General features: G+C 60.2%; 1 protein-coding gene across 1 annotated transcript in view; it reads left to right on the top strand.

Moving 5' to 3' along the window:
* Nucleotides 1–1,716: 1,716 nt before the first annotated feature.
* NCLIV_020870 (conserved hypothetical protein) overlaps nucleotides 1,717–13,516 on the top strand; it is a gene marked incomplete at both ends in the record, with an annotated part of 13,364 nt that continues 1,564 nt past the window's right edge. Inside the window, 6 exons of the mRNA XM_003882283.1 lie at nucleotides 1,717–5,845; nucleotides 6,524–9,600; nucleotides 10,191–10,462; nucleotides 10,791–10,917; nucleotides 11,344–11,868; nucleotides 12,370–13,287. Coding sequence (XP_003882332.1) covers nucleotides 1,717–5,845; nucleotides 6,524–9,600; nucleotides 10,191–10,462; nucleotides 10,791–10,917; nucleotides 11,344–11,868; nucleotides 12,370–13,287 — 9,048 coding nt within the window. The remainder of the gene's footprint in view (nucleotides 5,846–6,523; nucleotides 9,601–10,190; nucleotides 10,463–10,790; nucleotides 10,918–11,343; nucleotides 11,869–12,369; nucleotides 13,288–13,516) is intronic.

The raw sequence follows: 13,516 nt of genomic DNA, 5'->3' as shown, positions 1-13,516 counted from the left end.
CTTAGACATATATACTCAGTAGATGTGCCTAGGTATGCACAGCTAAATCTCGATAGAGAGAGAATCGAAATGTGCAAGTCTTGTGGCGTATTCACGAAGCGGTTACTCTTTAAGATATGAGCGGATCGACGCGCGCGGAGAGTGTGCTGGCGAGTGCTGTAGCAGCAGCAGCGCCGCTGGGTGGGAAACTAAGAAACGGTTTGAGTGCAGCCGGGGCGACGCTCGTCTCGATGTCCACGACTCATTCAATTTTAGGGGATACAACAAAAGGACAAAGAGACCACGAGGGCGAGAAAACAAAGTCGATAGGTACGAAGGCCAACCGGAGAACGGGAAAGACACAGGGTTGCCCGTCTGGCGACGTCCCTGTTTCCTGCGAACCGACGGACCAACAGAGCGGAGAGAGACATGGAGAGAGAGACATGGAGAGAGAGACAACGCCTGTCTCGCCTCTTCACGAATATATGCATTGAAAGTGTTCCCTCTTTGCTGAGAAGAAGTGCTCTCTTGCCCTCGCAGGAAACACGATTCACAATGTCAGTGTCCTGTGCATGCGTCGCTCTTTGGGTCGCGGGGCGAAACAGTGAGAGCGCGCGCGAAAAAGAGCCCTCGAGTCCGACCGCCAGGGCGATCCCTTGGTGTTTAAATGCACGTTCCTCGCACTTCTGGAGAAAAAAGAGGGAAAAGTGATAGCAGAAAGAGAATGCGAGAGTCGGGGGACGGTCGCGGCTTTCTTTTTGTCAAACACAATAGAGAAAAGACCAAGTCTCACGCTGCTTGCCGCGCCTCCCAGGTGTACATACACCCGGAGAGAGCTACAAGAGTGCGTCAGCGTCGCGAGGGGGGAGGATTCCACCAGCGGGGGAGAAGATTCGGGAGAAGACCGGAGAGGCCTTTAAATGCATTCTCTTGTCAGATCTTCGAGAGTTAGGCACAAAGAAAAGGCAGCTTTCCCTCTCCTGTCCATTTCCATGTTTTTCCACTGGTCCATGTCGAACGCACACGAAGAGGCTGGACTCCGTGCTCCCTCCTTGCGTGGGTGTCTTGTCGCCCTCTCAGAGTTGTATGCAAAGAGGATATATGTGTGTGTGCGCGCCGGACGGTTTTCCCGCGACTTTTCATCTTCAAACGTCGCCCTTTCATCTGGGACGTCTCGCCTTCCCGCCGTCCTTCCTGTTTTGTGATTCGTTTATGCTGCGGGTAAGAGAGACGACCCAGTTTCATCTCCCTGCGTAGTCCATCGGGAGGCCGACGACGACGGCGACGACAGGCGGACACACGCGTGTCGCCGTGTTCGTTTCTCTACATGCGCTAGACGCATTTTGTCTTCAACAAAAGGCAACTGAACCATCGCCCGCACATGCCACATCTTTTCCTTCTCTCGCTCATGGCCTTCTTCAGTCTCTGTGTGTCCACCTTTCGGTTTTTCCTCTTCCGAGCACCTTGTCTTCTTCGTCGGCCACTATCCAGGCCGTCTCTCCGCCATTCCTCTTTTCTCTAGATTCTGCCCTTTCTTCTCTTCATTCTTGTCCCGTCTTTGCTTTTCTTCCTGGGCGCTCTTCGCATTCCTTCGTCGCCGGTGTGACTCGCCCCCCCCCTTCCGAGAGGACGCTCTCTACACAGCGAGGCAGCTGAGGCACCTGTGGTGGCGAGAGCGCGGTCTTGACAGTTCTTTTCTCTCGCTCTTTGCGACTTCCCATTTCTGCTCATCTCCCGATGTACGGCCTGCCTCGGCCTTCCTCTTCGCGTCCTTCCGAGGCCGAGTCGACGCGGCCGTCGACCGCAGCCTCTCACTCGGGACCAGGAGAGTTCCCTTTTCTCCAAGATAAACGCCTCTCCGTCTTCCCCCCCTCCCCCTTCTTCTCTACCGTCCCTCCGCTTCTGTCCGTCTCTTCTCCCGGTCCGCTCTCTGGCTGCGTTGTCCCTGCGGCTTACGCGTCTCCTTCCGTCCCCGCTGCGGCTGTATCTGCAGCTCTTTCTCTCTCTTCTGCCTCTCTCGCGTCGTCCTATGAGGACCAACTGCGTCGCCTGCATCTCGGGAATCAGGAACTCGTCCGGCACGAGCTGGAAAACGGCACATCTTCTCGTCTGACCGGATACTCGATTCGAGTGCAGAGCGCGCCTCCCTCGTCTGCCACGTCGTTTCCTTTTGCACCTGGCGGCGGTTCAGCTTCTGCCGCCTCCCTCTCTGCTCTTCATGGCGAGGCTCGCGACGGACGTACACCCGAAGACCGAGAACGACGTGCGTGGCCTCGAGGGCACTCCGCCGATGCTTCCCTTTCTCTGTCTCGCAGTCTGCCTGCTGCACTAGACGGCAGCCGGACAGAAACTGGAGAGAGAACCGAGAACCAGAGATCTCTGGGGCCGAGAGAGAAAGAAAAAGAAGCTGCCGACTCGGTTCCCGTTCGAGACCCCGCTTCTCGCGTGCAACACGGCACCTATCGGGGCACCGCAGGGCCGCACTGTCTGCCGCCGGCGCCCCAGGCTTCACTTCCGCTTCTCGCTTGCTCCTGGTCCGCTGACACTTGTCCTTCATCTTTGCCTTCTTCGACCGCTTCACCTGCTTCTTCAGCTGCCTTTCCTGCTGGCCTTGGCGCCGCCCTCGCGTCTTCTCCGGGATCTTCCTCCGCCCCCACGCGCTCCGCTTCCGCGCACGCCGCCGGGTCTCGGAGCCAGCCTCGTCTGGTGTACGTACACCCGAGTGTGCCTGGGGCGACTCCCGACGTGTTTGTGGTCGTTTCCCCGTCGCCGACTGCCGTGAGGAGAACGCATTCCGAGTCGCAGCTTCCTTGTCAACGCCTGGAAAGCGGCGGAAAGCCTCCCGCATCCGCGGTGCTCCCCGCTTTTTCTCCGCAGCCGGCAAACTCTCCAGGCAGTTTTCTTTCCTGTTCCTTTTCTCACCAAAGAGCCAGTCCCCAGGAAGCAGACGCGAGAAGCCACGCGACCCCGCTAGCCTTGCTTCCGGGAGGCTCTTCTGCACGTGGATCGTCTCATGCCCACTCCTCATGTCCCGCCTCTGCCGCATTTCCTAGCTCCCTGGCGGCACTGCCTCGTTCGATTTCTTCTCCCTCTCCGCTTTCTTCGCCTCCGCCTTCTCTCGAGTCTTCTTCCAGCCCTGCCTGTTTGCCGCAAGTCGCCACAGTCGCGGGGAGCCCCAGCGACCAGGAAGGCCCCCGCACCCGCTGCGAGACGCTTGACGCTCAGCGCCTGCCTCAGAGTGTCGCTTCGACTGCCTCCACTGCCCGTCGCCTCCCCGGCTCCACAAGTCTCTCGCCCGCCTCGCGACTTCCTCAACAGCTGTGGGGCCCTTCGTTCTCCACGCTCTCCGGCGACTTCTCCCTGTCGCAGTCTGCCTCTCCGACGCTCCCCGGTCCTCATCTCGTGCAGGCACTCCACGCGGCCGCGTCGTCCCTCCCGCCTCGCTCCGCAGCGGAGCTGCGTGTACTCCCGAGAAACCACGCTTCGCGCGTCCGCACTTCGTCTCTTCCGCATCAGGCGTCTAGACACCGGACGCCGGGGTGCGAGTCCGACACGGCCGAGGCGGCCACCGGGATCGAATGTCAGGCTGAGGCGGCCGTTTCTCAGGGCGTCGGGTCGCCGGCGGCTCTTGCGACGCGAAGTGTGGACGGCGAACTGAGTGAACACGTGTTTTGCTCCTTTGAAGAAGCCGCCTTCGAAGGCGGTCCCGAGGCAGAGCCGGCTGGCCCGGCGCGTGTAGAGTGCGCAGTTCGCCCGCCTGGGAGAGCGACAGCGACCGTCGCCGAGAAGAGGTCCAGGGGCCTCTCGGAGAGCCTCGGTGCTTCCGCCGCGGCCAGCCGCGAACTCGAGGCAGATGGCTCTGCGCCTGGTGAGCGGGACGCCCTAGATCTCTCGCCGGGAATTTCCGTCTCGTCACTCGCTGCTGACTCGGGCGTTTCTGCCGACACAGCCCTGCCCCAGCCCTCGCAGTCGGCTATCGCCTCGCGCCTTCGGAGGCTCAAGAAGCCGCGCGCAGATCTCGACAAGGCCTCGATCCGTGCCCGCCCGCGCACGCTCCCGTCTTCGCTCTCGGCTCCAGCCAGAGAGTCCACGCGGCCTGCGGGGGTCGGGAAGAAGGGCGCGGAGAGAGACGCGAAGGAGAGACGGAGGTCCGCGTGTTCCAGCGCCGCCTGCCTGAGGCGAGAAGAGAATCCTGAGCGGCGCCTCAGTGGGGGCCTCAGTGGGGGCCTCAGTGGCGGTGTCCTCGCAGTGTTGGGGGCCTGCAGCCGAAAAGAAAAAGCGGAAGTGCGGCGAGCCTCGAGCGCGGTTGCACCGGGACTGGCGAAGCGCCGAGCGAGTCAGGGTGTCACGACAGCTGCGCTGCGAGCTGCGTCGCACGCGGTGTCTCGCATTGTCTCCCCTCACCTCCCTTCGCGGTCGACAAAGGGCGGGAGACGCGCAGAGGAGACCAGTCCGAAAAGGGGGGGACTGGAGCGAGAGGCGAATGGCCTCGAAAAGGCCAGGAACGACGGCCCGTTCGACGCGCGTGCTCTGCCTTGTTCACGGGCTTCCGAGTCCGCCCGCGCCGACTGCGCGCCTCCAGGGAGAGACGCGCACGCAGAAAAGGACGCCAGGACGAGACGCCTCAAACTCGACCCGAGACGCGCCGCCGGCCCGCGAGAACGGTCTCCAGGCGACGAGGCAGGGGCGAAATCGAAGCAGCGTGAGGCGAGAGAAAGACACAGAGAAGAGACAGTCAGTCCAGCTCCGACGGCAGCTCCACTGCGACGAAGTCTGTGCGGCCAGGCCTGCGCCGAAGTCGCACAAACTGCGCACACCCGAGAAGCCCGCGAGGATCTGATTCGGATTCGTTTGGAACCGAGCCAAGAACTTTTCCGAGAAGAGGGTCTCTCCTCGCCCTTTCTCGCGTTGCAGGCTGCGGCAGACTTCGCGCTGCCAGCCACGAAGCGTTCCGCGCTGCTCACGACGACGGCATCGTCCAGGAGCGGCTCCATTCGGCGGCCATCGGTTCAGGAAGAGAGCGCGAGGACTCAGCAGACGGAACCGACCAGTGACCAGGAAACGCCGGACGCGAGAGGAGCGAACGACGGAGGGAGAAGACAAGACAGAGAAAGACAAGGAGACAGGAGCGAAGCAGAAAAGAGCGAAACAGGAGCGCGCGATCGAGGCGTGACAGGGGGCGCAGGGTTCGAGGGAGAGGCCGGTCAGGTCGAGGCGAAGTGTGAAGTTGAGAGAGAAGGCTTCTGTGCGTCAAGGCAGCTCTTGCAGGCACGCGCGAGCTCGGCGGGGCCAGGAGACGAAGGCGGCGACTCCGAACAAGAGTGCGCAGGAGCGGAAAGGCGAGAGGCGTCGGCTGGCGAACGGGGTTGCCCCGATACGCGGCTCGCCTCAGCGATGCCACTCGCAGATTCTGAGGCCTCGCTCTCGCGGGTCCTGCCGAGGCCCGGCGCGGAGACAGTGTCTCTTCTGTCTCCGCGCGAACGTGAGACGGGTGTCGAGCTCGCCTGGAAACAGCTTGCGGAGGCGAAGGATGCGCCGCTTTTCGAGGCGCGCCTCCCTCGGGAGAACCCGACGGAAGAGTCGAAGACGACGCACTCTCCCCCGGACGACGTAGAGAGTGAGGGCGAGGCGGAGGAGCTGAGTGGGTCATGTGCTGCATGGGACGATCTGAGAAAGGCGAGTTTCGCAGGGTGGGATGTAGACAGGCGATCGCCGGAGGAGGAGTCGTCTCTCCGCGGAGGCGAGAGAGTTCGAGAGCGGCCGTCGCTCTCTTTAACGGATTTGAAGGGCTTTGCCAGTGACGAAGTTGACGAGAAGGAGTTGTGGACTTCAGAACTCGCAGACTCTCGCGCACCGCTTTTTGCAGGTGAGCAAGGTGTCTGGGAAACGAAGATGCGATGACGGGTAGGGGTTCGACATTTCACATTTAGATCGCAGCCGACGCAGTGTATCCCTGCGGTCGAAGGAGACGGCAGCTACCCCATTTCGCTGATGAAATAAAGTTTCGTGCGGGTGGGCGTGTGCCGCAGACAAACGTGATTGCACCTGACGCGAATGTCGTATGCAGTGAGCTAAGCAACCCTGCCCCTGGCCCCCCTTCGTATATCCCCTCTTCCTATCGCGCGCGAATGGCCGTTTTCAAGGTAGTATGCGGCGTTGAAAGGCACAACTTCCGCCGTTGCGAAGCGCTGCTTTGTCGCATCTCTGGTGGTTGAGACTCGCGTCGCTCCCTTTCCTTCTTCTCGACGGGGCGTTGTCCGTGGAACCATCGGATTGACCCACGCGCGACTCGGTCTCTGCCGATCTCGTCCTCGCTTTCTCGCGGCCTCCAGACTGTTTGCTGCACATTCCAGCGATTCCGCGGAACCATTCCGAGTCACACACACGCCGGTATTCACACGCACACAGATCTCCGTAACTGCCTATATATATATATACATGCATATGCATATACACATATATATGCGTATGTATATACATACATATGTATATTCTTATATATATATATATATATTGAGATCAGCGTGCGTTTTCTGTTTTTTAGGAGACATGTCGATGCCTCGGTCGCCGACGGAGGCGCCGCCTTCGCCGCCGGTGTCGCTGTCTTCCTCCCGGCCGCCTCTTCCTTCGCAGGGGACGCTCTCTCACTCGCGTGAGCACGGGGGCTCTCTGGCTTCTCCGTGCGCGGCTGCTGCCTCGTCTCTTCCTTCGCTTCTCTCTTCTTCGTCTGTTTGTCTATCGGAGCGAGAGTCGTCTTTGCCGCTCGCGTCTGTCCCTGCCGCGTTTCCCGCCCCGCCTTCACGTGCCCCATCGCCTTCGCGGTCTGTTGGATCGGACTCGTTCTCATCGACATCACCACGAGACCCCTCTTCTTCGTCGCCACGGTCTTCCTCTTCTCCCTCTTCTTTTTCTCCTTCCACTTCATCGTCTTCTTCCTCTTCTCCTTCTTCCTCTTCTTCTTCCTCTTCTTCTTCCTCTTCTTCATCGTCTTCTTCCTCTTCTCCTTCCTCTTCTTCTTCCTCTTCTTCATCGTCTTCTTCCTCTTCTCCTTCCTCTTCTTCTTCCTCTTCTTCATCGTCTTCTACATCGTCTTCTTCATCGTCTTCTTCCTCTTCAGTTTCTGCGAGTGGGGTCTTGAGCAGAAAGCTGCGGGAGCCGGCGCCGTCTCTTCGCTCGAACTTCTTCGTGGTCCGCGACCGCTGCGAGAGCGGGGCGTCTCTGTCGCCTCCGCCTCTCTCCCCACAGGCTCTTTCGCCTCCGTCTCTTGCGTCTTCCGCGCCTCTGCGCTCCTGGGGCTTTCCTTCTTCGGCTGCGCCTGCGGCGCCTTCCACGTCGGTTGATTCGCCGTCTTGGTGGCCGCAAGAGGAGACTGAGTCGTCTCCACATTTCCCGTCGCTCCGTCGAGCTGGCGAGACACAAGCAGCCGAGAGAGAAGTCGAAAACGAAGAAAAGGACGAACGAGACGCAGACGATGGTGGACCGCTCACGGGATACGGAGAATGTAAGAAAGCAGGAGACACCGGAGAGGAACACAGCGACGAAGAAAGAGAACAGAAGGCATCGGACGAGCCGAAGGGAGGCGCCAGATACAGGGGACGGGGTGTACGTACACCGGCCGAGACGCCGCCGACGCGAAGCGACATCGGCGGGACCAGCAGGCTGGGCATGAGGCGTGGCGGCGCGTCGGAGTCTCCGTCTTCAGCAGTCTCATGTGTCTCTCCGGCGAATTTTCTTTTGCTGCCGAGACAGCCCGCCAGCTCCGTCGATCTGAACATGAAGCAAGTTGTGGAAGCCGAAGAAGCTGCTCTCCAGGCTCTCCTGCGTTCCCAGTCGCCTGGATGTCTTCCCGACGAGCGCGAAATCAACACGTGTGGTGCAGGCGAGCCCTCGCTGTGTTCGCCCGTCAGCGACGACGAGGAGTTCGAAGAGAATCTTCAGAAGCTACGCAACGTCTCGGCGCTGCAGCTGGGTCTGCGGATGTGGCGGGAGAAGTATCGCCAGCTGAAGAGGCTCGACTGCGAGAAGGACCGCGTCATCAGCGACCAAGTGCAGCAGCTGCAGGAGAGCGAAGTTCTTTACCTCCAGATGGTCGGGGAGGGCGAGGCGGAGCTCGAGCGCGAACGGGAAGCGAATGCGAAGGCGGTGGCGCAGATCGCGGCGCAGCGCGACGCCCTGCAGGCGCAGTGCGCGAACGAGCAGGCGGCGCGGGAAGCTGAGCTCGCTGAGGTGTACGTACACCACAGGGCGGAGCTTGACGAGCAGCGGCGGGCTCTGGAGCGGTCGCTGCTTGAGAAGGACGCAGAAATCGCGGATCTGCGCCGCAGTGTCGAAGCCCTGGAAGCGAATCTGAAGCGACAGCAGGAGTCACAGGACGAGGAACGGCGGGAAAACGCACAGCTCCTGAGAGCCGAGCAAGGGAAGAGGGAAGAAGAGGCGGTAGCGCTTGCACGACTAGCGAGAGAAAATGAAGAGCTGCAAGGCGCGTTGCAGCGGGGATTAGACGAGAGAGAGAGGGAGCGAGAGGAGGCACGACGCGAGGTCGCGGAGCTGCGGGAGGGCGAGACCAAGAGGCGGCGGGAAGTGCAAGAACTCGAGATGCGCGTCGCGGAACAGACAGAGCGCGAGCGGTTGCTCCTCACCCAAATAGAAGAACAAGAGGCACAGCTGCAGAGGGAACAGAGCCTTCTCGAAGAACAAGAGAAACTACTCTTTGAGCAGCAGGAGGAGTTGGGCGAGCTTCAGCGCAGGAACTCCGCGCTGGAGCGGTGGAGACGAGAAGCGACGGGGCGAGGCGGCGAGGAGCAGTCAGCGGGAAGTGCGAGGGCGGAGGAAACGGTCAAGTTCGGGAGGCGAGACGAAGATGAAAAGGAAGACAGAGGACGAGAGCGGAGAGAGGAGGACGCACTCGAGGGCGAGAGGGGGAGAGACGGAGAAGAGACAGCGGAGACAGCAGCCGGACAGCACGAGAGCGAAAAGAATGCGGACGAGGTCATCGAGAGCAGGGACGAAGGACAGGTCCCTGCATGCAGCGACGAGGCGGAGGTGTTGAAGCTGCGCTTGGCTGCAACCCAAGAGAAACTTTTCTGCGCCGAACAGGTGATTCTCGCCCTCCAGGAGTCTCACCGCCAAGCGGCAGACGATGAGCGGCAGTGCCGCGAAGAACTCGAGAGACTCAAACTGCAAAAGCAGGCAAATGTACGCTCGGTAGAGACACAGACTTCGGCGTCACCTCGGTCTTGGAGCGACAGAGAAGGAAGAAGTACAAGGCACGCAAAACGAGAGGGAAAGCAAGAGAGAGAACAAGAGGGAGATCAAGAGAGGGAACAAGGAAGAGAGAAGGAAGGACGGAGTGTGGATGTGGAAGACGAAAGGGACTTGGACTTGTCTCGGCGCATTCTGCGAGAGTACGAAGAAGAGAACATCAGGCTGCGGGCAGAGGCGAGACGCCATCGCGAGGAAACGAAGGCACGGAACGCGATCGAGGGCGAACTGCGGCAGGAGGTCCAGATGCTGAAGAGGCAGAAGGGAGAGCTCGAAGAAGCCAGTCAGTGGACGGAGAGGAAAGCCGCGTACATCGTCCGCATGCATCAGCAGCTCCAAGAGGAACTGGCCAGCGCCAAGGTGAGTGACGCACTCGCAACTCAGCCGCCGGAAAACCACGGGCGGAGCCGCGAACAGCGAGATCTCGCGGGGTGACCACGGACGCTATGGAAACGCTTGAAGAAAAAGGAGCGGGGGCAGAGAGAAAGCTAGAGAGAGCGAGGCGGCAAAAGGGTTAGGCAGTCCAGATGGCGCACAGAGCATACAGGGCGCATCGCGTAGGAGAAAGAAAGACGAACGGGTGTGCGGCGTAAGTGCCGCGTGGAGGCGCAGTCTGTCGGAAGCGCAGAGCAGAAGTGGAAGCGCGCGAGGAGGCCCTGAGAAGGCGAGAGAGAGCACAAGAGAGCGGAACGCCGAAGGGGCGTTACCTGGCACTTTTTTAAAGTCGGGACACGGGTTCGTCTGGGAGCGATGTCGGAGAAGGCCGTCGGTGTAGAGCGTGCGACGGCGGCTTTCCTTTGCGCGATGTTGAAAGGTCTTTTTCATCGTGCGAAGGGGCTGCATGCGGTAGGGAGAAGACACAGGCAACCGGTGAGTCGAACGACACGAGAGACAGGATCCGGGAAGGAAAAAAGATCGACTTGGGATGATGGCGCCTGGTTTCCGTTCAGGAGGAGATGGAGCTTTACAGGAAGGCGCCGACTCCTGCGAAGCCTGCGGCCGCCGCCGGAGGCGACGCAAGCAAGACTGAGCGCGAGGGCGACGAGAGCGAAACAAGCGAGAAAGGAAGAGGATCGCCCGGCAAGAGGACAGTTGTCGAGCTGCAGCAGGAGATAACAGAGCTTCAGAAGGCGCTTCGAGAGGCGCGCATCGAAGCCGCGCACGAAAAGGCAGCAGCGGCCGAGGCGAGCGCGAAGCTCTTGCAAGTTGAGAAGGAATCGAAGTAGGAAGTCCACAGCACGGCGGCAGAGGCAGCGGGTCGGCACATTCGAGTGGAGGGGTCTGGGAGGGTCGAGTCTTCGCGCGGGGTTCTCTGGTCTCGCTCCATTGTTTCTTTTTTGAAAAAAGAGTCTCTTTAGACGCTGTCTCGTGCCACTATGTGAGAGATGTCCCGACGCGCGTCTGGGGACAATTTCACGGGGGGCTGGTTGTGTTTCGCTGGTTTTAAAGTCGAGGATCCCACCTATGTCGGCTGCTCGGGTGGAGGCGTTCGTTTGCGCTTTACCGCATATGCGAATTTTTTTCCATGCTCATATGTTTCGTGTGCACAGACACATGGCTGAGGAGGCGGCGGCGCTTTTCCGCGCGAATCGGGAGTTGCAGGCGGCAGTGGAAAGATACGCGTCTCCCGTCGAGGAATCTCTGGACGCAGCAGGCATTGTCCGTCACCGCGGAGAGGTGAGAGGATGAGGAGAGGGAACGGCCAAGCAGCCGGAAAAGGGAAAAACGCAGGAGATTCGTCACGGCGCCGAGATAGAGAGCAGAGAGAGGACGAAAGGGAAACGCGGAAACGAGGGAAGAGAGGGTGATATCGAGGAGGACAGAGACGAATGAAACCTGGAGAACGAGAGGGGCGACGGAAGATGAGAGGAGCATCCAAGCAGAGATACAGAGAGAGGGAGACGCGCGGGAAGAGGAAAGAGAGCGGCAACCGGCTTCCCACTCGTGCTCGAGGTAGCTGGAAACGAGAACCCAACCCCGTTCCTCCGTTGTCTCATTCTCATTTTCGCCTGTGCGCGTCTGTCCTTGTCAGCCTCTGCCTGTTTGCATTCCTCTTTGTGCCGTTTGCACTTTCCTGATTCTTCTCTGCGCTGTCTCGCTCAGGACCGACTGGCAGCGGCGCGCACCCGGACTGCTCTAAAGCGCGAGGGGCGCGCTCCTGGATGTCCCGACAACTTCGAAACCCGTGGAGAGACAGAACTCCCGTTCGCGCCGCTCCATGCCTTCTCTGCCCACACCAAAACCTCCCCATCACCTCGTGCAACTTCCTCTCCTTCTCATTCCTCGTCTCACCTTGTGACGCTGCGCCAAGCGTTTCGAGTTGCCGCGCCTACCGGGGAGGACTGGAGACGAGCCCTCTCGGAGCCAGGCGTCGCCGCGACGCCTCCAGCGGGCGACTGGCGCCGTCGCCTGTCTCTGGTTTCAAACGAAGGCGGACGAGGCAGACAAGATGGGCGAGTGGAGCAGCCTCCGGTTTCTCCGGATGCGCGAGGGTGGACTGGCGAGAGCGATGAAGCGCCTTTTGGATTTTCTGGAGAATTCGCACAAGACTCTCTCGGAATGGTAGCTCTTCAAAAACAACTCAAAGAGGCAACTACGGCCGCCGCGACCAAGGAGCGCATGCTGCAGGTCAGATAGGTCTGCTCTTTTCTCTGATCTCTGTCGTCTCGTCTGTTGTCTCCTCGTCTGCTCTGCCGTCTTGTTCTTTTGTTCGCTTCGCTCTCTTCCGTTTTCCCGTCTTCCCGGCCTTGTCCCCGTGTCTCGTTTTCCTGGCCCTCTAGCTTATCTCTGGTCTCCGCTTTTCGCGTTTCCTGTTGCACTCTTCTGTCTTCTCTCTCGTCTCGCTTCTTTCTTTGATGTTTTCGTTCGAGAGATGAGGCGCAGCCGCGTTGTCTTTCTGCGCTCTGAGGGCGGGCGCACTGCGCGGGTCTCTGCATTTTCCTTCGCAAAAATTGAAGAGCATCGTTCCGTCAAGGAAGTGTCGGTGCGTCGTGCCTCGCGCGCGGGGCTCGTTGAACCAGAACCTGTGTTTCTTTTTGCTCGCGCTGTCGGTTTCTAGGCGGTTCGCCTTGCAGCAGGTTTGTGGCGACACCCTAGATACACGCGAGCGTTCCTGTTTCTCTTTCTCAGACCCGCATTCGAAATCTTGAGCATCAGCTTCTGAAACAAAGAGACTACTATCATCGACGCCTGACGCTTTCGTCCTTCGGCTCGCGTCGCGCAGCAGACACCCTGTCTGCAGAGCCCGCTGATCGGCCGAAACTCCCGATATCTTCGTCGCGACTGTCTCCATCTGGTTCCACTCGACTGTCTCCTTCGCATGCGTCGCGGTCGGAGAGTCGGGGAGGAGCGGAGAGAGACAAACGAAGAGGCGAAGCAGCGAGAGATCGCGCGGCCAGTAGCAGGAAGGAAGACGCCCGCAGAAATGCAAACGTCCGCTCGCAGGAAATTCAAGTTGAGCTCGTGGACCTTCGGCCGGAAAGAGAAGAGACGGAGCCGGACGGCTTCACGATCGAACCGAGTAGGCGAGAGAAGATGGAGAGGAACGGAAGCGACTCGCTCGCCCTCCACAGCCCGTGCCATCTCTTTCCTCTCCTGCACAGCGAGAATCCTGCGATCGCGACGCTCTTCGCCTTCTGGCAACTTGCGCAGCGTCTCTACGCTTCTCGCATCTCCTCTTCCTCGCCTTGGAGCTTGGCGCTCGAAAGCGAAGATCGCTGGGGAATGCCGGGTGACGCGGAGAGTTCAGGGAAGGAGGGAAGACGCCAGGTTCCTCTCGACAGGCGTCTCGAGATCCTGGTGGCGTTTCTTTTTCCCCACTCCACCCCAGACGGCGATTGCCGGGCGGAAGGGAAAATCGGATTCGAAGCCTTCCAGCGCGCCCTGGAGAGAGTGGGATGCGCAGCCTCCGAGCGCGACGCGGTCGGCGCGTGGACGGTCATTGCCACGCCCAGCGAGGTCCGAGGCTCGGGAGAAAACGGAGAAGATGCAGGCGAAGACCCTAGAACAAAGACGGTGTCGAGAGACCGGCTGCTGCAGAGAGCAAAGGTAAGGAGACTGGAACGAGGAGAAGAAGGGAAAGATGGAAAGAATCAAGAGAAACGGAACCGGCGCTCACGAAAACGCTCGTCAAAAGGTGAAGAGAGGCGTCGGAGTGTTCCCGAGGGCTTGGCACGAGCATCCACAGCGGGAGGCTCTCGTTTCTCTTCCTCAGCTCGTCTGCAAGTCGCAACCTCGAGCAGGTCTATCGGTCACGCCCCCCCCCCCCCCCCAAAAA

The sequence above is a fragment of the Neospora caninum genome, chromosome VIIa (assembly GCF_000208865.1).
Source record: "Neospora caninum Liverpool complete genome, chromosome VIIa".
Lineage (NCBI taxonomy): Eukaryota > Apicomplexa > Conoidasida > Eucoccidiorida > Sarcocystidae > Neospora > Neospora caninum.
The sequence above is the reverse complement of the archived record's forward strand: the minus strand, read 5'-3'. Positions and strand labels throughout refer to the sequence as shown.